Source organism: Perissodus microlepis, chromosome 20 (assembly GCF_051167445.1).
Source record: "Perissodus microlepis isolate ML-2025 ecotype Zambia chromosome 20, ASM5116744v1, whole genome shotgun sequence".
Classification (NCBI taxonomy): Eukaryota; Metazoa; Chordata; class Actinopteri; order Cichliformes; family Cichlidae; genus Perissodus; species Perissodus microlepis.
Window position 1 is genome coordinate 4,961,682 of NC_140480.1, and position 22,762 is coordinate 4,984,443.

At 40.4% G+C, this 22,762-nt stretch overlaps 1 protein-coding gene across 9 annotated transcripts in view; it reads left to right on the forward strand.

Annotated features, from left to right (window-relative positions):
- The window catches only part of kif1b (kinesin family member 1B), a 60,962-nt gene that overhangs the window by 19,034 nt on the left and 19,166 nt on the right, over positions 1 to 22,762 (forward strand). For 2 of the 9 annotated variants that reach the window (XM_084917497.1, XM_084917498.1), the window contains exons 3-25: positions 2,213 to 2,289; positions 2,386 to 2,565; positions 3,230 to 3,298; positions 3,681 to 3,859; positions 4,521 to 4,632; positions 5,651 to 5,728; positions 5,841 to 5,906; positions 6,088 to 6,105; positions 6,446 to 6,521; positions 6,927 to 7,005; positions 7,089 to 7,231; positions 7,852 to 7,893; positions 9,505 to 9,716; positions 11,122 to 11,201; positions 12,073 to 12,148; positions 13,146 to 13,225; positions 13,536 to 13,642; positions 13,952 to 14,035; positions 14,195 to 14,375; positions 14,484 to 14,556; positions 21,417 to 21,522; positions 21,706 to 21,723; positions 22,612 to 22,760. In XM_084917497.1, coding sequence (XP_084773623.1) covers positions 2,213 to 2,289; positions 2,386 to 2,565; positions 3,230 to 3,298; positions 3,681 to 3,859; positions 4,521 to 4,632; positions 5,651 to 5,728; positions 5,841 to 5,906; positions 6,088 to 6,105; positions 6,446 to 6,521; positions 6,927 to 7,005; positions 7,089 to 7,231; positions 7,852 to 7,893; positions 9,505 to 9,716; positions 11,122 to 11,201; positions 12,073 to 12,148; positions 13,146 to 13,225; positions 13,536 to 13,642; positions 13,952 to 14,035; positions 14,195 to 14,375; positions 14,484 to 14,556; positions 21,417 to 21,522; positions 21,706 to 21,723; positions 22,612 to 22,760 — 2,285 coding nt within the window. Of the gene's footprint in view, positions 1 to 2,212; positions 2,290 to 2,385; positions 2,566 to 3,229; positions 3,299 to 3,680; positions 3,860 to 4,520; positions 4,633 to 5,650; positions 5,729 to 5,840; positions 5,907 to 6,087; positions 6,106 to 6,445; positions 6,522 to 6,926; positions 7,006 to 7,088; positions 7,232 to 7,851; positions 7,894 to 8,361; positions 8,437 to 9,504; positions 9,717 to 11,121; positions 11,202 to 12,072; positions 12,149 to 13,145; positions 13,226 to 13,535; positions 13,643 to 13,951; positions 14,036 to 14,194; positions 14,376 to 14,483; positions 14,557 to 21,416; positions 21,523 to 21,705; positions 21,724 to 22,611; positions 22,761 to 22,762 lie in introns of all 9 variants that reach the window. The other 7 variants (XM_084917505.1, XM_084917502.1, XM_084917499.1 and 4 more) reach the window with 7 other exon arrangements.

Genomic DNA, 22,762 nt, shown 5'->3' on the forward strand with positions numbered 1-22,762 from the left:
CCATTTTTGAAGGTGTGGGTATCTTGACCTCAGAACACCTTTACAGGCTTTTACAGAAGAGACCCACTCTTCTGATGACACCACATGGGTGAACCAGCTCTCCTTTCTGGGAGCAATGTTGTAAGCTATTGAATGAGATACATATACTACATGAGCATGATTAATATTAAGGAGCTGATCAATCTCCTAGTAGTTGCTACCATGCAGTGTCTTGTCCAAGATTGAACTTGGGAAGATTGAGAGAGTCAAAGATTAAAAAGCTTGTTTAATGCTGATTCCCTGTATGGTAGAGTTTGTCACCATCAGACTTCTGTCCTATAATAGGAATATCGCTGTCTAAATGCCCCCACATGTGGAACTCTCTCATCATGTTTCTGTTTTTAATGCTTAGTTGCCTCATTGACACTGAATCAGAGCTTAGGCTGCTTTCTCATTAATAGCCACTGTAGATTGTTCCAGGAAAGGTGAATAAGGGCACTGGTAACCTAAATCCCCCTTCATTTCTTCATCCCAGTCTCCAATTTCCCTTTGGAGGCAGGTCAAAGTTGAAATTGGGATTTATTTAGCAGCCTGTCTCGCTGTATCCTCTTCCAGTGCCCAATATGGAAGCTGCTACTCTGCCTGCGCACCTTAACCTGTTCAAAGATTGTAGAGTGCACAGTCAAATGGATTATTTTTGCATGAATCTATATGAGCTTCAGTGAAATGGCTGCTGCTTTAATCATCATAGATTTAGCATGAAGCAGTTAGTGTTCTGGTTTCTGAGGACATGCTGTGCTTTTCTGTCAGCCTGTGACCCATGGAGGACGATATGCTATCCCCGTCTCTCCAGATCTCCTGCATTATTGATAAGTGCGCTGAAATCCTCTGAGCACATAAGGCACTCTGCTGGCGACATCTTGATGCAAAAGCTTCTCAAGCACCGTCATGTTGAGGAGCCAAACCTGGCTTTAATTTGCCCATTAGCACAGGGCATCACACAACGCTAATTATTCCTTTGTGACTGCTTCTGCAGACTTCCCTGGAAAGATTGAAAATGCTCTAAATATTTACGCTCACAGACTGTAGCATTCTTACTAAGACGCAGATAGTTTTTTCCCTTTTGTCCTGGCTTCGGTTTCTGTTGTTGATCTGTTTGGACTGTTGCTAGGGCCTTGAGCACTCGCATTATTTTAGTCTCTCCAAACCCCTCTTTCACTAGCCTCTTTCTCACTCCTTCCTCTCCCACTTCCTCCTCACTTCTAAAGGTGGTGGTATGCATTTGTCTGCCTGGCCTGAGCAAAGTCTCTTGCTGTAGCCATGGCACAAAACAACTCTAATCCCTAAAGTTTAGTTTGTCTAAGAGGAGGGATTTCTGTGGTTATCTTATAGTAAATTAACATCCCGCTTTCTGCCTGTCACATATCCAGTGTGAAATCTAGTGCACTTGTCACCGGCAGTACCAACCAGCATGGTTGAGGAGTGTGACATGCCAGGCATGGCAGCAGATTTCTGTTCATTAAAAACTGTCCATGTGGCGACGGGGAACGGCTGAGTAGTGTTCAGCGAGAGCAGGTGAAGTGGTGTGATTGAAGCAGGCTGGTGTTTTTCATTCAAACTCTGCTTTTGATTGTCATTTTGTAATGATGTCAATCTTAATGATGATGATTAAAACACTAGTTAAAGATAAAGCATATGTGGCAGAGCTTGCTGCAACAGTTGCAGTTCTCAAAAAGAAGAAGAAGCCAGCATCTCGTAGTCTGCCACTGTTTCATGTGACTTGCATTGCCAGAAATATCTCTCTAATTGAGGAACAGGAACCTGAGGTAGCTGCTATTTGCCAACCAGGATCAGAGAGAGAGAGAGAGAGTGATAGATAGATAGATAGATAGATAGATAGATCAATCATTTGGGTCTATTTAGTAACTCCAATTTAAATTTACAGTGTACCGGTTTGTTTGTTTGTTTGTTTGTTTGTTTATTTATTTACTTTAAAAAGAAATGCAGGAAAGACATGAAGGGAAAACATGAGGAATGCATGGTTATATATATTATTGAGCACAGAAGCTGCTTTTGGTTGAAGAAACACAACTAAAGAATTCTGTAGAAGACATCACAAACAAACTAAAGGCAGCTTTTTAAAATAACAGAACATGCGAGTAGTTTTTGTGTCACTTCAACTTTCAATCTAGAAAATATCAACCCCATTACTAATTTTGTTCCTCCTCCACAGCTATCCTCAACCCCAAAGCCCCAAAGGAACCAGCAAAGACCTTCAGTTTTGATTACTCCTATTGGTCTCATACCTCTGTGAGTTTTAACTCTAATCACTAAAAGCAAAGAAAATATGCAAATCTTATTGTGATGATACATATATTTAAATATATTTTTCTCTTTTTATTGCAGCCCGATGACCCCTGCTTTGCCTCACAGAACCTTGTGTACAATGACATTGGAAAGGAAATGCTGCAGCATGCATTTGAGGGTTATAACGTCTGCATCTTCGCTTATGGCCAGACAGGAGCTGGCAAATCCTACACCATGATGGGCAAGCAGGAGGAGGGGCAGGAAGGAATCATTCCCATGGTTTGTTCAACAAAACCTCATTCACCATTCACTGCACTGCAGAGACTAAGACAAATAATCCCTTGTCTTGTAGTCTGTTTACTATTCCTGCTCATTTAGAGCCTTGAATGTATAGTACAACTCACAAACTGCTGAGTCCATTTAATCTACTAATTATTGTTGTCATAATTCTGTACACATCTTAGACCATCAGAGCTCTGGAAATATTACACGTAGTGCCTTGTTTATGATGAAAAATATGTGCATAACAGATTTTTTTAATACACTTAAATAATGTATGTAATTACAAAGGTGTCCTCTCCCAAAGCTTTGATCTGGCTCTTTCCCCTCCTTTGATCAGATTGTCAGATCTAATGGATAAAAAGTTTCTAAATTCACCTTTCAGAACGTTAAAACAGTCTAAAATATAAGAACTGAAACAACTTTAAGTCCTTTAAGCTGCAACCACACTGAAAGCAATTTAGAGCGGTGTGGAAAGTGAATGACATTTGGCCAAAGTTTACAATTTTAGATTTATTCTAGCCCTTAGACGAGGTTTTCAGGCTATAACTATTTAAATGTTTGCTTTATAAGAAGCCCACAGATCTCACGCCTATTTATCGCCTCTTTTATATCTCTGGATGCCGTCATTTGAACTAAAATGTTTTTTTTCTTTGCCACTCAGCTGTGTGAAGATCTGTTTGAGAAGATCAATGAGGACGGCAACAAAGAGGAGCTCTCCTACTCAGTAGAGGTATCTTTGGTATCTGTAGTCCTCATGGTTCACCTCTGCCCCCAACTTTTTGTGTTTGCTGCTCTTTCCTGAGCATTTCCCAGACTTCAGTCACATACTGCATGGTTTTCTTTGCAAATCTCTGCCAGTAAAATTTGGAAAACAAAAGTGTGACTGTGAAGTTGAGGTGCGATTGTGGTCTGGATAATTTCCCAAATCTGGGATAAATAAAGTATATCTTATGTTCTCTTACCTTAATATATCCATGCAAATACCTCCTCTTATATATATCAATAGTGACATTAATATATATATTCTTTGTACAGAGCTGCACAATATTAGCTTAATATATTCAACCTGGAGCACCTGAAATTACTCTCTGTACTTCTGAAATTGTTTCCAGGTCAGTTACATGGAGATCTACTGCGAGCGCGTCCGAGATTTGCTCAACCCCAAGAACAAAGGGAACCTACGAGTCCGAGAACACCCGCTGTTGGGTCCCTATGTAGAGGATCTGTCCAAGCTAGCTGTCACCTCCTACACAGACATCGCTGACCTGATGGATGCAGGCAACAAGGCCAGGTGAGCTAAGCCCTGAGATCATGCTGAGATCACAGGAAGGAGCGGGAGGGGCTAAAGTTGTGGCGACAGCTGTGGTGATCTGATAATCAACGGTCAGTCAGGTTGATAAAAGATAAAAATTAGCTTTGAATCAAGAAATGTTCTTGTATGACTCATTTGCAAGGATTGAATTGTTAAACAGCAAGACAGCTCGACCGTCACTGTGTTACCGCCTTAATTATTATTATTATTATTTTTTTAAATATAACCGCATGTCAAGCTTGACCTGGCAGGTAATGAGTATTTTTCAATGAAATGTGCGCGTGCACGAGGGCTCGTGTGAGGAGGAGTGAACCCTGCCATAATCTCACTGTGCTGACTTAGAAGGCTTATTTCTAGAACATGCCACGTAAAGCCCATATCTCCCCTGTGACTATCCCTCTGAGCACTCATGTATTTGTGTTTGGCGTCCTCGCGTTATTATCCACCTCCGCCGCACAAAGTAATCCTTTAGACTTACTTCACTCTAATAGGTGTAAAACCCACTGATGATAGCGCTAGTAATAGCCAAGACTAAGAATTAGGAATTAATTTTCTTTTAAAAGAATATTGTGTGGTTATTAAGGTGCTCAGAAATCATACTGTTTATTTCCTAACTGTGCCCATATGTGCTAAACTCCAGAACTGTGGCTGCCACCAACATGAATGAGACAAGCAGCAGGTCCCATGCTGTTTTCACCATTGTCTTCACTCAGAGGAAACACGACAGCGAGACGGACCTCTCCACAGAAAAGGTCAGAGCAGGAAAACAGTCGCCCTCTTTGTTTATAATTAGTCTGTAAAACATTCACACTCAAATACACTTAAAGTTCCTTCCTCGTGTTTGTTAGAGATGAATTTCTTTATGCTGTTTTATTTAGACTGAAAAATGGGTTAAAAGCTTTCTTTGGTCCTTTAGTCTCCTGAAGTTAGTGGTCACAGGAGGCAGGAAAAAAAAGAAAGAAGAGAGAGCCATTTTAGATTTGACTTTTAGCATTTCCTCAGACTGTGGAGGAACAAAGACCGCTGTGTTACTGTAAACAATGCCTATTGTATGTGGCCACTCTGTTAGATTTTACACCCTTGCTCCATCTCACTTGACAGGAATGCCCCCAAATGCTTTGAATGTGTTCAACAATTCATTCTGCAGATTTTTATGGTGGGATTTAAACCATTAAACTGGAATTTGTCTCTGTTTTCTAAATGCAAAAATGCTAAATGCAAAAAAGTTTTGCATTTAGAATTGATTTCCTTTATAAATTATTTTCTAATGTGATTTGTGTGAATCTGCTGCTTGGCTCGGGAGCACCAGGCGTACGTTTTCCTTGACATAAAAACTATAAATAAAGTGAAAGTGGAGCTTTCATTTTTTACGTCATACCTCCAGCAGTGCTGTTTCTGTTGCAGTAATGGAACACATCTTTTGTAATAGATTACACTGACAGAGCTATTTCTTCACCTCACCAGAGCTGGTCAAGTTTTATAGTGCGTGCTTTGTCGCTGATGCTCAGCTCATTACTGCGTCCAGGCTGTTCATAAGATGCTAACCTGTGTCATGCAGTAGCTTTGGTATGAGGAGTCTGTACATCATCCAAGTGCTGCACTGTGCTCCTCTATCTCTTTTTCTGATGTGGTCAACATTATGCAGAAATTTAGATTTGGCATTGGTGAAGCTAAGAGCTGTATTTTATTTATTTATTTTCTCTACCCACCCTATTAAATGCACATTATTATAGGCCTGATGCATCTAATGCATTTACTCCCTCCCTTTAGGTCAGTAAAATTAGTCTGGTAGACTTGGCAGGCAGTGAGCGAGCAGATTCAACTGGAGCTAAAGGTACCAGGCTAAAGGTAAGACTCCGATCTTCCCAAACACCTTGGAATCACATTTAAAAAAATGGCTTGTATAACCTGGAAATCTGTGTAATTTTATTCTGTTTTTGTTTTTTGTCTGTGCTTGCAGGAGGGAGCAAACATCAACAAGTCTCTCACCACGTTAGGAAAGGTTATCTCTGCCTTGGCTGAAGTGGTGAGTCTTACACTTGATTTTATTTCCTTTATTTCTCTCCTCCTCCTTCTTTGCAGTCGTTCTCTTATCCTCTACAACTTGACCCTACCTTCAAAAGGAATTCATGTTTGTAGCCTGGCATGCTGTAATGTCTGCCCTTCTGTTCTCTCTTCTCTTGTCCTTGTAATGCTTACTTGCACAGGATAATTGTACCAGCAAGGTAAACCCTTTGACAGCTAAACCACTAACCTGTCATTCATCCCATGAGACAGATTTGACAGCCTTTGGTCATGTGCAGCAATGAAGTTGCAGATATTTAGCTGTTATCAGTTTTATCACTTTAAACCTTAAACCCTCAATCTCTGCACAAGAGCAAATGCATGTCAAATTAACTCTCTCCTCATTTTACCTGACATATTGACCCTTACACATAAGGATCTTTTTTTTTCTATTACAACATAATATTGCACAGCCTCCAGTCGCTTCCATAATTTGTACATCATTACATCAGCTCATTTTTACTCATATACTGATTTTTTTTTTTTTTTTGCTTACCGCAGAGCAAGAAGAAGAAGAAGAGTGATTTCATCCCATACAGGGACTCTGTTCTGACATGGCTGCTGAGGGAGAACCTCGGTATGAATATTAGTATCACTTGATTAATTGACGTTACTATGTGACAATAGTGGTTTGCCAGTAAATTACGTATGAAAATCTGTATTTGTAGACAGCCAGAGAAATTGAGCCATTTGCATAATGGAATATGCAGTCAGGATTGAAAAAAGAAAAGGCTTGAATTAGTCTACATTGCACTCAGGAAGTTTAAGAAGAGCATAGTCAGCTCACCTCCTTGGTCCAGACGTGTCACAAAAAGTGTGCAGTGTATCTTAGATTTAGTCTAATGAAGCTCTTGATTACACAAAAAATGTATTTCATTTGACGAGCTTTTAAAAAGTGTTGTATTTTCATAGAAATTATATGTGCCTTTGGTCATGTTTGGTCCTCAATGCTTATCTGACATCTCTACTGATCTTTTATCAGGTGGGAACTCCAGAACAGCCATGGTAGCTGCCCTCAGTCCTGCAGACATAAACTACGATGAAACCCTCAGCACTCTGCGGTAAGCTTTCTGTCCTGGAGAAAGATTGTGATTGTGATTGTTTGAATTACACCTAAAATTATTTGTTTTATTATGGTTTTTAGCTATGCTGACCGCGCCAAGAACATCAAATGCAATGCTGTCATCAATGAGGATCCCAACAATAAGCTGGTGCGCGAACTGAAGGATGAAGTGGCCCGGCTGAAGGAACTGCTCCGTGCCCAGGGCCTGGGAGACATTCTGGACAGTGAGTTTTATGCTGTCTCAGCTGGTCGTATCTGCAGCCAGCGACCTTCTCTGTCAGGGCCCACCACAAACTGGCAACGTCTTCTATCTTCATTACTGTCTCGTTACTCTCAGCCATCTAACTTTTTCATCTCAGTGCTTGTACTTGTGGCTGGTACATCACTAAAAACAAAGAATGGAGCAGCTTTTAACACGTTTACCTCAATAAAGGTTTATTATGCCTCAGTGCAGTCATGTATAGAACGTCAAATATGTAGTATATTTAAGGTTGTATGTGTTTGACTGATTGTGTCTGACAACACATGCAGTCACTCAAAACTGCACTAAAATATCATTTGCTATATGCAGGAGTAATGGCTCATAGCCTTGTCAATTAGATACATAATATACCTATTAATGACTTCTAATAGCTGAAGTGATGAATAACCTGACTACTTGCTAATGCCTGCATAGATCACGCCTAATGGCGTAGCACTTAGCAAAACATATCGTGACGTTTCTTCTCAGCTTTGTTATTGTTTATCCAGCACCCCCCAAAAAGCAAACCTAAAAAATATCTGTAATCTTTTCCTCCTATTCTACTGGTGCTGACCCTTCTCATCTTTTCCTGCTTCCCCTCAGTTGATCCTATGGGGGATGATTGTCCAGGAAGTGGAATCAAATGTGTGTATATGCGTGGTAGACTTGCACTGTATATCACTATTTGCCCTAATTATAGTAGCTAACATTGCTTATGAACCCCATTACCTGTATATTGAATCTGCTACCAGCTTTGCATGTAAGTGCCTTTGTTTTTTTAAAAAAAAGCAAAAGCTTAATAGAGTCTCAGAAATGCAAGGTTTCCATAGGTGTTCTTATAACTGGCAAGAGTAAGCATGGCAGTAGGTTAGCATGCTTTGCGCTTTATTGTTATTTTTTTGTTACGTTTTTCAGAATGACGGGGGGGGAGGCAGCTACTTACAGGCTCAGATCCATTTTAGAGTAGCCCTTTAGTTTTCCCTGGCCTCAAAATGCAAATGCATCGTTTCATAACAATGTCTCACTACCTATGACTCGCACTCTTTAAGCTTATTTTAATCCCGGTTATTCGTTCTGCTTTTTATTTTGTTTTCTTTCACTAATCATCCCCAGCAGGTGACGGTGCCCAAAGCTTTAAAATGCCCCTTCTGAGTTCTCAAACTGAGGCTCAGAGCTACAGACGGAAAGGTGCTTAATTTTTGTATTTCTATATAGAGGCACCAGAGGTGTTTGTGTAAAGATTTGACTAACTTTGTGCACTTAAGTAGTTAGTAGAGTGACTAGTTTGCTAGTGTGCTTTCTGTTGTATTCTCAAGCATCCCTAACATCTTAACCTTAAAAATGTTTCTGCACCATCTGATGCGCAGGGCAAATAGTTAACTAGCTCAAGCTATAGTTGGGTCTGTTTTTGGAGAAAAAAAGCCCATATCTCAAGAAAGTCATCATCCCCCAGAATATTTACCCGTTTCTAATATCACTTTGATTTAGTTTGGTCCTTAAAGAGCTCACTTGTGTGTTGCCTCAGAGGCCCTTGAGGTCATTATATTGACATGAGCTACCTGACCTTTGAGTGAGGCTGCTGTGGCTTTTGTTATGGCGGATGCTGTGTGCGTATGGCGCGTGTGCTGTGAATTAATCTAATCAACTCCAGGCTCAACTTTCTTTGCCAGCATGTGTCCACGTCTCTCCTCTGTCCTCCTGCTGGACCTTCTTGCAGTCTCCATCTCCCTCCCATCCTGTAGCCGATACTCGTGATAGCAGTTTTCACACAGTGTGTTCACTCTCATTCACACATACACAGAAGCAACAAAGTGACACCTCCCTATTTCTTCCAAACATACTACAAATTAAGAGCTCAGAGTTAATTGCTCTCCACTGTAATTGTGACCACCATAAAAGCAGCCCTTTAAACTGGTTATTAAAGCTCAGGCTGAAATCTAATGCGTTTTCTCTGGAAGATGATGAGTTGGAGCGTAACTGCCTGGAGTGAAAACTGCTGCTGTCTGTAGTTGACTATCATGCTGGGTGTTTGTCTAAACCCTACAACGTAAAATGTGTGTCTTACATTGGTCTTTCCTCCCCTTTGTCCTTTCTCTTTCCCCATCTGCCCCCCTCTCTTACTTTCTTTCCTTCTTTCTATTTGGTATTTCGTTATTCCATTTTTATGTGTTTTATTCCTTCCAACCTTTCTTGGCCTATCCCTCCTCTTTCTGTGTTATCTTCCTTCTCCCTCTCCCTTTCTTGTTGTTGGCTCAGACCTCAAAGACATTCAGAACAATAAGAATAGATACTTGATAGCCTCAGAGAACCAACGCCCTGGCCATTTCTCCACAGCCCCTATTGGTTCCCTGACAGCCTCGCCGTCCTCTGGCTCGCTGTGCAGCCAGGGGGGCCTTCAGTCAGTCACCAGCATCCAAGAGCGCATCATGTCCACGCCTGGAGGGGAGGAGGCCATTGAAAGACTCAAGGTAAAGCAGGCAATGGTGTATGCAGCACTTTTAAAATCACACTCACTGTTTGTTGTTAGGAAAGTTAAAAGTCCTGCAGCCATCTTCCTACTCCGGCCACTTAAAGGTGTATCCCAGATATCTCATTTTATACCCTGGCCCACATACAGATCTTTGATCTTAAGTGGAACTCCTCTTTTTGTTAGTGGAATAAGACATTTACAACTATGTATTTATTTGCTGAGATATGCAATTATAAGAAAAATAAATATAATTTCAACAATATCTAAGTTTTCCTACATAAAGGAGTAATGCAGCTGTAGGAAAAGAAGTCTGTCAGCAAAACTCTGGACTTAAATTGTAAGAAATAAATGCGTAAAATAAAAAAAATCAAAAGTTCTGTTAGGTTGCTGCCCAGACTATCCTGTAATTATAAAACAGAAAGTTTTTGTTAAATCACAGAAAATTTTCTGTTTGAATATCGTTGAGGGACGTCTTTATTAGTAGGGTGGTTTTGGAGCCTTTGCTGGGCCGATTCTGCCCCCTGGACCTTATGTTTGACACCTCTGCTCTAACCAATAGAGGCCTGAAAAAAACCCTATTGGTCTTAACTGCTGGTTTCATGGTTAATATGGCAAAAATAATAAAGTAATTGCGGACTTTTTCAATGCCACACGGGACAACAGGCTTGCTTTTAATTGTTAAAAAGTGTATTTTATCCACAGTGTATATAAATATATAAATATAGAGATGCAGCTTTATTTTTTATGATTAAATATACAAAATTTATTAGAAGTCAAGAAATTCACAGTAACGTGAAATAAGATAAAAAGGGAGAAAGTGTAACTTGTTTAATACATTTATTTAACGTTAAGATGGCTGTTTAATTTTACGCCACATACAGCCTTTAATAAAACCCTGCTTTGCGTATCGGTCGTCACGCAGCCACCGAGCCTTATATGCCTCCCACTCACAGCAGTCTCTCACACTCTGTAGATAGGGTAGCACATAAGATTGCAACATCCACAGCCATGAGGAGCTGCAGTTTCCATGGCAACCGTGGTGCCCAGTCCCGTCTGTCATCCAATGACGTCAAGCACCAACGCAAATACGGTGGAAATCAGACCAAAATAGATTCAGTCTTATCAGCTTTAGGCTTTAATAGTGAGGAACAGCGTTCTCTATCAGTGCTGAAGCTATTTTGGGGAATCTAAACGCAAGAAAATAAGTCATAATCATGTTGAATATACAAGTTTATTTTGTGAAGGCAAAGTGTAAACATTACACATAAACATTTGACAGTGATGAGGCAAAGGTAATCTCCCAAATCCAGGTTGGTGCGCTTGTTCCTGCCTCCAATACACTGCTAATAGTTACTTTTATATTACACAGGTTTTGTTTTTCTCATAATTTTCCCTTTGTTCAGGAATCAGAAAAGATCATTGCTGAGCTCAATGAAACCTGGGAGGAGAAACTGCGAAAGACTGAGGCAATCCGCATGGAGAGGTCAGTACAGGCAGACAGTGTTTGTTCATTTCCATCTTTATTTCCCGAGGGGGAAGGTGTCTGTCCAACGTGTGCATTAAAGTCTTCCTCATTGCATCCTGTCAGTCTTAAAGGGGTGTGCGGTCTGTCTCAGCTGTGTGTCAAATGCTCTGATAGCATTGGAAACTTCCCCCGACACACCTCTCAGACGTCACATAGAGGGATGTCTGTCATCCATTATCTGCAATTTGACGTTCACTCCCACCTGATGCTGTGATTGGCCACGTTCCTTCTCATTCTAGCTCTCTGAAGCTTTGTTTGTTTGTTACTCAGCATGTGTGGCTAAATGTGACTATTACCCCCCTTTTTTTGTATAGGATATTCTTGTCTTCTCCCTCTTTGTTGGTCATGATTTATCTATCCCCCTCTCTCTATGAGCACAATTAATTTTCAACACTGTCAAATATCACATCTTAAGAACTGTAACCAAACCTTTAGTTTTCCCCTAGTACTTTACTCTCTATCTCTTCATCCCTCTGTGCTGTCTGTTTTACTTTTCTCTCACACCTTTTTTTCCATCTCTGCACTAGTTCTGTCCATTTCACTGTCCTCCTTTGTCATCACACTCGGCTGCACAAACACCCCTCTCAGACATCAACCATGCTACCGTCTGTCCATAGAGTCTAACTGGTGCCATTCTCAGCCGGTTGTCATGCTACAAATCACTTACTCCAACGTTGCACACCATCGGTTCTCATCCTCTCCGAGTTACCAGTACAAACGATCTTTAGTGGGAAAAAAGAAGTGCACACAGTGTATGTTGCAGCAAGAATAAAAGACCAATAAAGAATGCTTTCACTGAGTGTACAAATGTTTTTTGGCTGTATTTCAGGGAGGCTTTGCTTGCAGAGATGGGCGTGGCAATCCGTGAAGATGGAGGCACTTTGGGTGTATTCTCTCCTAAAAAGGTATGACAGACTGGGTGGGAGCGCACAGTGTCAACATTCCCACTGGTGGTGAAGCACATCCTTCCTCCATCACTTCACTTTACCTCAGTGTCTTTTTCCATGAGAACCCTTCCTGGGTTTTTTTTCTTTATCATTCTGTCTTTCTTTCCACTTCTTATTTGCTTCCTTCACATACTCAGCTTAGCGATGAAGGGCCATTTGACGAGCCTTTTGATTGTTTTGCCACCAAAAAGGTTTGTTTAACCAAATAAGCTGGCAGAACTACATTTCCCGCATTAGAAATAGCCCCACTTTAGACAGTTTAGTCTTTAATAGACATTTTATGTGCATGGTCCAGATCTACACCTTTTCTGCTCATTGTTTTGTACTTTTACTCTGCTGGATCATTTACAGTCTTATTTTTTTTTCCTGTAGATGCTTAGATCTCTCAGTGCTATCAGATCCTTATGAAATTACAAGCAGTGGCATGTTCCCTTCACTCCATCAAGTAGAGGCAGTGCTATAGTGCAGTGACTTAAAAACTGGTAGATATGTTTGTTTGTTTGTCAGTAGAGTCATTAGTGCCTGAAACAACACACGTCATCACTTCATGAGTCTGTGAGTCTTTGTTCTAGTGTGTGTGTGTGTGTGTCCTTTGTTCACATCCGATTGTCTTCCATAATTTCTTTTCTCTCCTTTCACTCACTGCTCCACGGGTTAGCCTTGCGATCTCTATGCAGACTTTAACGGGGTATTCTCACCTAAAAAGGTTGGTGTTTTGGAGGAATAGCTTGCAGGATCCTTTTTGAAGTAGTTCTGTGAAATATAAGACTCCAGAGTTGTCAGGACAGTGTTGATGTGACCGCTTCTGTCTACATTTGCAGACAGAAGCATTTGTTTGATATGAAAATATCCTAGCATCAGGGGCAGTTTCTGCACTTATGAATGCTGATTTAAAGCAGCAAAATTCTAGAAATGTTTTTGTGGTAAACTGTCTGCCTCATGTGTTTATCTGTAGACCCCACACCTGGTTAACCTGAATGAGGATCCTCTCATGTCTGAGTGTCTGCTCTACTACATCAAAGACGGAATTACAAGGTAACCTAAACCTGAATAATGACCCTGCCGCAGTGGATTTGGAAAGTTCTGGCAACTCTCCCAGGCAAGGTTGTCTGGAAAACTACTGGGTCTTTTTATGATCAGGCTTAAAATCTGCTAATGAATACATTTTGCTTTTGTTTATGTCGCCTCTTTATCCTGTTGGTACCCTCTATAGACTCTTTCTGTTGAGTCAGTTGTTACATTTCAACTTACAGAAACACTAACTGTACATTTTTGCACAAATGGCTGACAATGCATGTGGATAGCAGTATGCAGTCTCTCAAACTGGCTTCTGTGATTGTTTCAGAGTGGGTCAGGCCGACGCAGAGAGAAGACAGGACATTGTTTTAAGTGGTGCTCATATCAAGGAAGAACACTGCTACTTCCGCAGCGAAAGGAATGCCAACGGAGATGGTGAGACATAATACTGGCTGCTGGTGTTTGGAGGTGTTTGTATTGAATGTGTGCTAAATTAAGTTGAGCAAGATGTTTATAGTGTGATTTAAAAAACACCTAAACACATACAAAAGAAACCTTTTTTTTGAACGGATGAAATGAGTATATAAATATATAGAGTGTACTGGTCAGTAATCACTACATCTAATGGGTGACGTATTTGTGGGTTTGTTTTCTTTTTGGTTTTTTTTGTTTGTTTGTTTTTTTTTTTAATGGTAATGAGTCATTCAGGATGATTGATTTGCGATTGGTTTGTTTTTGCTAAAGTTATTGTCATGCTGGTGCCCTGCGAGGGATCGGAGACCTACGTCAACGGCAAGCGTGTTGAGGACTCGATCCAGCTTCGTTCAGGTATGTGTGTAGAAAGTTTTCTATACAAACTGTGAACATTTGTGTGATGTCTGTAAGCAGATATGATGTAACTAATCTCCTAATGCCCAAATTATGAAATGTATTTATGACCTGTAGCGTTTAAGAATTTTTTTTCATGCTTGTGCTGCCTTCTTTAAGGCAATCGCATCATTATGGGAAAGAACCACGTGTTCCGGTTCAACCACCCAGAGCAGGCCAGAGCTGAAAGGGAGAAGACGCCATCGGCCGAAACCCCCGTGGAGCCCGTTGATTGGACATTTGCTCAGAGAGAACTCCTGGAGAAACAGGGCATTGACATGAAGCAGGAAATGGAGAAAAGGTATGCAATCTATGACGTTCATTTATTTTAAATATGCGAGTAGTTGTGTGGCATTAAATGTGGATTGTTTGATGTGTTTCAAAACTTTTATTTTACTCTGCTGTGTAGACTCACTGAGATGGAAATCTTGTACAAAAAAGAGAAGGAAGAAGCCGATCAGCTTCTGGAGCAGCAGCGACTGGTGAGTTCAAATAAGCCCCTTTTGTGAATTTAAAGAACTCACTCTGTTTTTTGTTATCGAAGATGCTTTAAACCAGTTAGTAATAAGTGCAGAGTGGGTGTAAAAGGAGCTGTAATGTCAGTTCTTCCTTTTGTTAAAGTTAATGAAATCGCTACTAGAAGCAGCCTATTGAGTGAACGTGCTAGTTTGGGATATTTTGTGTGATTTTTGATGTACTTCAGGCTGTCTCTCGTGGATTTCAAAGTAAAAGTATCTCCAAAGCTACGATCAGTTACAATTTGACAGCTTGTTTCTTTGGATGATGGTTTCATTTGGTCCTTTTAAATCTCACTAGTACTAATTCTCACTCCGAGCTCTGACACTTTGAGATGTTTATGTGTGAATCACACTTTTACTCCTAGCGCATGTCTGTTCTTTTTGCATGGAAGTTTTTCTGGTTTGAGACGGATAAGCTTTTACTGGCTGTCCTCTTGTGTTCAACAATTTATTATTATTATTATTATTTTTTCTTGATTGAGCAAGAATTAGACTGTAAAGCTTTCCCCTTTCCAAACCCCTGTTTTCCCCTTTCTTGTGTCTTCTTTAGTGGATCTGAATCTTGCAAAACAGCAACTTGCAGCTAAAATTGATTTGATATGAAGATCAAATTTCCTTTAAAACCGATTCAGCATTTATCAGCATCGAAAAACATGTTAAAAAGTGACGCTGCTTTTGCATGGTTCATTTTAATAGCATGTTTTCTTAACTCATTCAGTACTGGTTGTGGACTAAGTTGCAGTGTTTGCCGGAGCTGGTCAACTCTGAAGTGGCTGTTGATTTGCTTGGATTAGATTTCTACTCTAGTTTTCTTACTCTGTTTTGTCCTGAGTTTCATCTCTTCAATGCAGTTGCTGATATGTACAATGCATTGTGATAACAACAATTTCTGCTGTAGTTTTTGACAGATAGTGACAATGTGGTTTCTCATTGACTTCTTTGGCATCTGTGAGGGCACGACTGAACAACAGTTACCACTGCTCACAGTTAACTCAGTGAATCACGGGGCCTCGTTCACATCCTGGTGGTTTTATATGTGCAGAATTACACACAGAGGGTTCAGACTCCCAGGGACATAACACGTCCAATTCTTCCCAAAGATACGTACAGTCTCATACACACAATCGAAATGATCTCTACTGGTTGTGATCTGTAATGTATGCTGTCTCCAAAAAATGAGAAACTGCATTTTTTTTTTTCCTCCAACTAACAACTTTCTTGTAGTGGATTAACACTTATCCGCACTTCTGCATCTCCTCTCTCTACTGGCTTTCTGATCAACTGCAAGAACACTGTCTGCTAACTTACCACTAATACTAAAGCCACTCAAACCTTCTGGACTAAAGGGGGAAAGCTCCAGAATTCATCTACATGCATGCTGCTGTAGCATGTTTGGGATCCAGCTCACAAAATTTTCCACTAAGAAGAGGAATATCACAAAACAGTACAGATGTGCTCCAATCAGCCACTATCATCTATTGATATTTTCTTTCTAATCATGATAGACATGCTTTACCTTTAATATCAATATGCAACACTGGGAACAATAAGGTCCAAAAAGGACACATCCATTTCAGACATATAAAAAGTTTTTAGCGAGTGTTGTGTTGAACATGAATTTATATCCATAGCGCCGTTTCGGTGGAGAAGTTAGAGAGGGAAAACTGACAAGAAAGTCAATGGAAGCCACTGTTTCTTGTGAATTAATTTTTCCCGTTTCTATAGCTTTATTTTCAGCATAACTTTAAAAATAATCTTGCATGTTGCCATACATCTTGTATAATAATGATGTATGCAAAATGTTTCTAATATTAGTTTAATTGTCACCTTTGGTTAAAAATCCAGAATTTGGAAATGCTGTCTGCGCTTAAGACAGAACGTAATCTTCTGATATAACTTTGACTATTGGTTGGTGTTCCCTTGTTGCATATTTATATGTTCATTTTTTTTTAAAGCCATCTTTTCATCCTCTCCCTGATTTCCCATTGTAATTTCTCCTTTTTTTGGGGGGGACCCATCTGGTTTGTGTCCTGTGTTGTTTTCTCAAGGATGGAGACTCTGATAGTGGGGATGACTCAGATAAGAGGTCTTGCGAAGAGAGCTGGAGACTGATCACTTCCCTGAGGGAAAAGCTACCTCCCAGCAAGCTCCAAACCATAGTGAAAAAGTGTGGATTACCCAGCAGTGGGAAAAGAAGAGAGCCAGTGAAAATGTACCAGATCCCTCAGCGGCGCCGCATCACCAAGGACTCTAAGTGGGTCACCATCTCTGACCTGAAGATCCAGGCAGTCAAAGAAATCTGCTACGAAGTGGCGCTCAATGACTTCCGTCACACACGGCAGGAAATCGAGGCTTTGGCTATTGTAAAGATGAAGGAGCTTTGCGCTAGCTATGGCAAGAAGGACCCCAACGAGCGGGACTCGTGGAGGGCGGTGGCTCGGGATGTTTGGGACACTGTAGGGGTTGGTGACGAGCGCATTGAGGATGTCATGACCAATGGGTCTCGACCCGGAGGAGTTGTTATGGACGAACTAAAAGTGCACATTGATAAACTCGAGGACATCCTGCAGGAGGTGAAGAAACAGAATAACATGAAGGATGAGGAGATCCGCGCCCTCAGGAATAAGATGGTTAAAATGGAAAAGGTCCTACCGCTCATAACCCCAGAGGGCCAAGAAAAGCCTCCCATTGTAGGTCCCTCTACTTGTGAAGCAAGAACTCCAAGTCCTCAGGAAGGAAAACTACCTGTGCCTGAAAAGCCTGATGAAGAAGATGCAGATTCACTAACAGGCCAAAGTACGGCAGATGATTCAACGCTAAAGCGAGGCCACATGCGCTGGATGCGTCAAGAGCAGCTTCGCCTCAAGAATCTACAGCAACAAGAGATCTCCAAGCAGCTCCGCCGGCATCCCGGGCCTCATCGCTTTATACCACCAGAAGACCGTAAATTACGCTTCCCCTTCAAAAGTAATCCAAAGCACCGTAACTCGTGGAGCCCGGGTACTCATATCATAATTACAGATGAGCAGGTTATAGAGTTAAAGGTGCCCAAAGAAGCTGTACAGGAAGAGGAGGCAGAAAGCCTAGCTGGAGAAGATGTACAGTGTAGCGATAAGATGGATAAGATGGCTGCTTCAGTTATCCAAGTCTCTCCAGCGCTGCAAAGCCCATCAGTTCAGCGCAGAAGCAAGGACTCTGACCAAGGTTTAAACCAGGGTCACAGGCATAACTATAGGAACAACCAACATCAGCAGCTGCACGAACGAGGCCGCAGCAACTCCTTTAATCACCGTCAGCGTCCCTCGGGCTCCATGGAGTCACTGCAGCAGTCTGAAAGCAACAGGAGGTATACGCAGGCTTTCTACCAGCCCCGCCACTATCAGAACCAGCCAGCACATCCCCAGCCTCACCACCACCAACAGCCATGCCACTATAACGGCGCGATGTATGCCGATGGCGGCTTCAATGGTTACCAGCATTACCATCACACTGACCATCCTAACCATCCAGTCAACTTTCAGCCACCTCCACGAATGCGCAGGCAAATGTCTGCTCCTAACCTAAAAGCCAGCAGAGAGACGACGGTCTGAGTGGGACTTGAGGAGTGAGGAACTAGATTGACAGACTTTTAGTAGGCAAACACATTACAGATCACAACAGCTCTGAGAAAAGTGACTGTGACTATTGCACTAGATCGGTGTTACTGGTTGATCCAAGTATTGTATGTATTATATATAAATATATATAAAAAAAGAGACATTTTATCACCATCAGTATCATCATATGACATTTTTATCATTTGTTTTCTGCATCGTGTGCATTGTCATCACTGTCACTGGGATTCAAAGGATTCAAAGCCAACAGATAATTTTTTTTAACATGTCACGCCTACTCTTCATTTATCAGCATGTGTGACAAGTTGATGAATCACACTTTGATTTGCCAAATTACTTTCACGGTCGAATTTCTGAGTTTACATTATTGTCATTTTAGTATTGATGAAAGTAGAGTGTTGGTTTTTTTTGTTTTTTTTAAATGGCCACTGTGACATGAACATAGTGACGTGTCCAATACACATTTTTGTTGGTGCCCACTTTAGGAACAGAACACACCCAGTGTTTTATCTACGTACTGTTGAGCTGCATGGTAGGATGGGAGAATCAGTTGTCTTTAGCACGATCATGTTTACCTCAAAGCATTTTGTTATGATGCATCATTGGCCTAGATCTGGAATCAAAAGACCACTTGAGGAATAACTTGAAGCACCAGTCAATCGTGTGCCTTTTAAACAGACTGACATATAAAGAAAGTGGGTTTTTTTTAAAGTGCCTTTTTAGATGCTCTAACTCTATTAATCCTGCTCTGCCTTTGCAATTCAGTATTTTCTTTGCCTTCCTTTTAATTCAGTGCCTACGAACAGGTTTGCAGATTAATTTTGTAAAGGAAGCTTCATACCTTACCTAACCAAAACTAACTTTTTATCAATAACATACTGACTTATACATTTTTTAGTAATCATCTTATTTGCTTGATTACAAACTTTTTCCTGTCTTTCTTTTTACTTTACAGTTTAACCAAAAACAAAAAAAACCCTTCAAATATGTAGCTACCAACTACTTACATGACAGTGTTTTGCACTTCCTCACTTCACGGATAAGCTGCATAATTTGTTATTGACTGCACTAATTTTTAAAGATACTAAGTTCTTTTAAAAATATGTTTTAAAAGCAGACCAAGTCCGAAAAAGGTTTTAAAACATGTCCATGAGTTTTGGAGCTCACTAAAGACGCGCCGAAATGCAAGAACCACTACGCTGAAAAGCACAGAGAGCACCCTCGATTGTACGTGAATGCAAATTGTATCCATTTCAAAGTTTCACTGAATAGTTTCCCCTTTTCTTCCTGTATGAAGCACTCAGTCTGGTTAAAATTACATTTTAGGTTTGTGGCTCATTGAGTAAGCACAGAGTTCACTGTGTTTCAGATGGATGCCCTACAGAGTGTTGTCAAGGTTCCCAAAGACTCGCCCTAAAAATGTTGGAAGCAGGACAAAGACTTGAAATGTTTGCATAATGGTATTCAGGAGAAATGTCCATATCAAATGAGATTTTTGTTTTTTTTAAGGACTGCCTTGTTTTTAGCTGCATATTCACACAACCAAGACAGATATGGGTGTGATGGTCTGTGAAATCTGTTGCCCATGTTAATAACTTCAGTAGTCTGTATCAGTGTTTTTGCCTCTGTGCTTTAGCGTGTGCGTATTTGCCTATCTTTTTAATCAGCCTGTTGGTTGCTGCATTTTTAGCTTTAAAAGAACCCCCATTAATTATTAACATTAGATATCAGATGGCCTTCAAATTATTTCAGACAAACAGCGACACTCACAGCAGGACGGGCGAGACCTTTGAGGACTATCATATTGTTAAGCCTGGGATTTGAATTTATTTTCTTTTTTATGCTCTTAAGTTTTGACGGTATAAATTCTGCCTTACTATGCTGTAACAAAAAAACCAAATGACATGACATATTCAGCCAGCCTTCCCCTCATATGTTTGACTATCTTTGCATGGAGTAGCTTACATTTCCTCAGCCCTGATGAATCTATTAAAAGAAAGTTGTTTAACATAAGCTCTGGTGCAGATGGTGACCGGGTAAGCTGGACAGTGTACAGCATCAAATGAACCACCGTGTGTACAGCTCTGAAATCTGCATTTATAAGTATGCTAGGTCTCTGTGTCTGAGTGTCGTACATCTTGTGGTTTGGTTTTTTTTTTTTTTTTTTTTTTGAACCTACAACCACATAAAGTGCCTCATTGTGGCTGTGTACCGAGTTGTGTTGCTCCTTGATAGAGCACATTAACATTGAACAGTATTGTTCACTGGTTTTCATAAAGGATATACCACAACTATGTGTTTTATTGTCAAGGTATGAATGAAATGAAATAAAATTACATGATCCATGTGCAGTTGTTTGTTACCTATTGCTGGTATTTGTTTTCCACTACCACTAAACCTAAATAGGAGTAGAATCTGCATGTAGGCAGCTTGCAGGGTTAATAATTTGCAACAGTCAGGTTAAAGGTGCTTAAAGTGTCCTTCTAGTAAACTGTAGCTTCGAGTTGATCTGTGAAACTTTCATGCTGGATTTCCACGGGCTCCTTAAACGAGGAGACGTCAGCTTGCTGGTAGGAGTTCAGCAGACAAATGAAAAGGCTGCATTGTCTTCTCAGAAGACTGTGAACAAACAGGATGAGGTCATTGGGAACACAGCCTGTCCTGATGATGATGATGGCGCCCCTCATTGGATTACAGTTGACTCAGCTTCTACCAGCACCTCTCTGCTTCCACTCATACCACTGCTCTCAGATGCTTTTTTTCCTCATTGATCAATATAGAAAGTATTCCACAGTTTATGCTCTTACATACTTACAAAGAAGATGGTTTCTCCTTTGTTGTACTGGTGAAGAGCTGAGCGATCCACATAATTAGAACTTTATTGAACCTCTTTAGTCCTGGATTTAATAATATCTTAGTTTCATGGACAGAAGAAATATCTTTTTTTCCTTTGTAATGATGCATGAATTGCTTATGTGCAACATATTTATCTAGAAATTCATAATATAAGGGTAGGGCTCACAATCTAATAACTATAAATCAGTTTAATGCTATTACACATCCAGAAGCACGCGTCATTTGGCTTCATAATCACAGTCTTCAGTGCTCGTTTTTCACAAATAAAACCCTCGTTGGGTTGGCGTCACCTGTTGTTGCGGCTGATGGACAGTTTTCCACGTTCTGTCTCCTCTTCCCTGTGTTGGTGTCCAGGTTTACGAGAGCAAATTGCAGGAGCTTCAGAAACAGGTGGAGACTCGCTCACTGGTAGCTGAGACACCCGATGAAGAAGAGTTGGAGGAGGAGGAGGAAGAGGAAGGTGTGTAGTATGTATTTTCAGACCTGAAGATGATTGGGTTTTTTTTCCTGTACACTACATGTAATGCTAAAATATATATATGTATATATAGATATATATGTGTGGGTGAGTGCGTGTGTGTTTATTTTTATATATATATATATAAATGAACTGTGTCTGTTTTCTTCCACACTTTGTGTCCAGAGCCTAAACTCCTTGGATGTGCGTATAGTATTTACATATCCATAATATCACTTTCATTCAGATTCAAGTATTTTAATAGTGCCACATTAATTACCCATTGAAGGTATTAACAGAAAACTAGCTCAAAACTAGTACATCCTCTAGTCCATGCACAATAAAACATACTACTAATGGTATATGTTGTTTTACATAAATTTGTATATTACTTTTACTAACCCTCTGTTTAACCAAAAAAATCCATTGAAATTTTTTTTTTTCTTTCAAGGGAGACCAGGTCAGAAATGCTCATCATTATGAAGTCTAAAGGACCATACTTATTCAGCCCAGTGATGACAGATTGTCATTAAATCACTGTTTCAGGTTTCAGAGCATGCCTCCATGCTGGTTTCCATCATTTTAAGTCTGGATGAAAGACTGGTAATAACCAGCGATGGGTCATTAATTAATTTAGTCTTAATCTCATCCATCAAAATGAAACCTAATGTGAATACAGGCTCTGTCATGTTTAAAGGGGTTCTATTTATTGTGACAAAACCAAACCTTTATGCTCAGAGATTGTAGTTTCATACAAAAAACCTCTTAGTTTTGGTTCTTGACGCATACGTTTGTAAGTTTCATGCTTTTCTGGAACTTTTTTCATTAATTCTGTTTGAGGGCCTCAAAAAGAAACCGTTGATACTGCAGTCAGTGCCTACAAGTAATGTTACCTTTAAAGTAAAGTTGACAAAATGCTATAACTGAGAGATCCTCTTGAATTTCAAGCATTAATGCTAAGTAGGATAGATCTGTGGCTGGGCTAAATCAAAGCTATGGTCCTTTTGGGTTTTATGATTATTTGATTTGTAAGGTTTAATAACTGCTGTATTTATCTTGATAACGCCCCCTCTGTCTTTTGTATCCGCACAGTGCCGTGGACTCAGCATGAGTTTGAGCTGGCTCAGTGGGCCTTCAGGAAGTGGAGGTACCATCAGTTCACCTCCCTTCGAGATCAGCTGTGGGGAAATGCCGTCTACCTAAAAGAGGCTAACGCCATCAGTGTGGAACTGAAGAAGAAAGT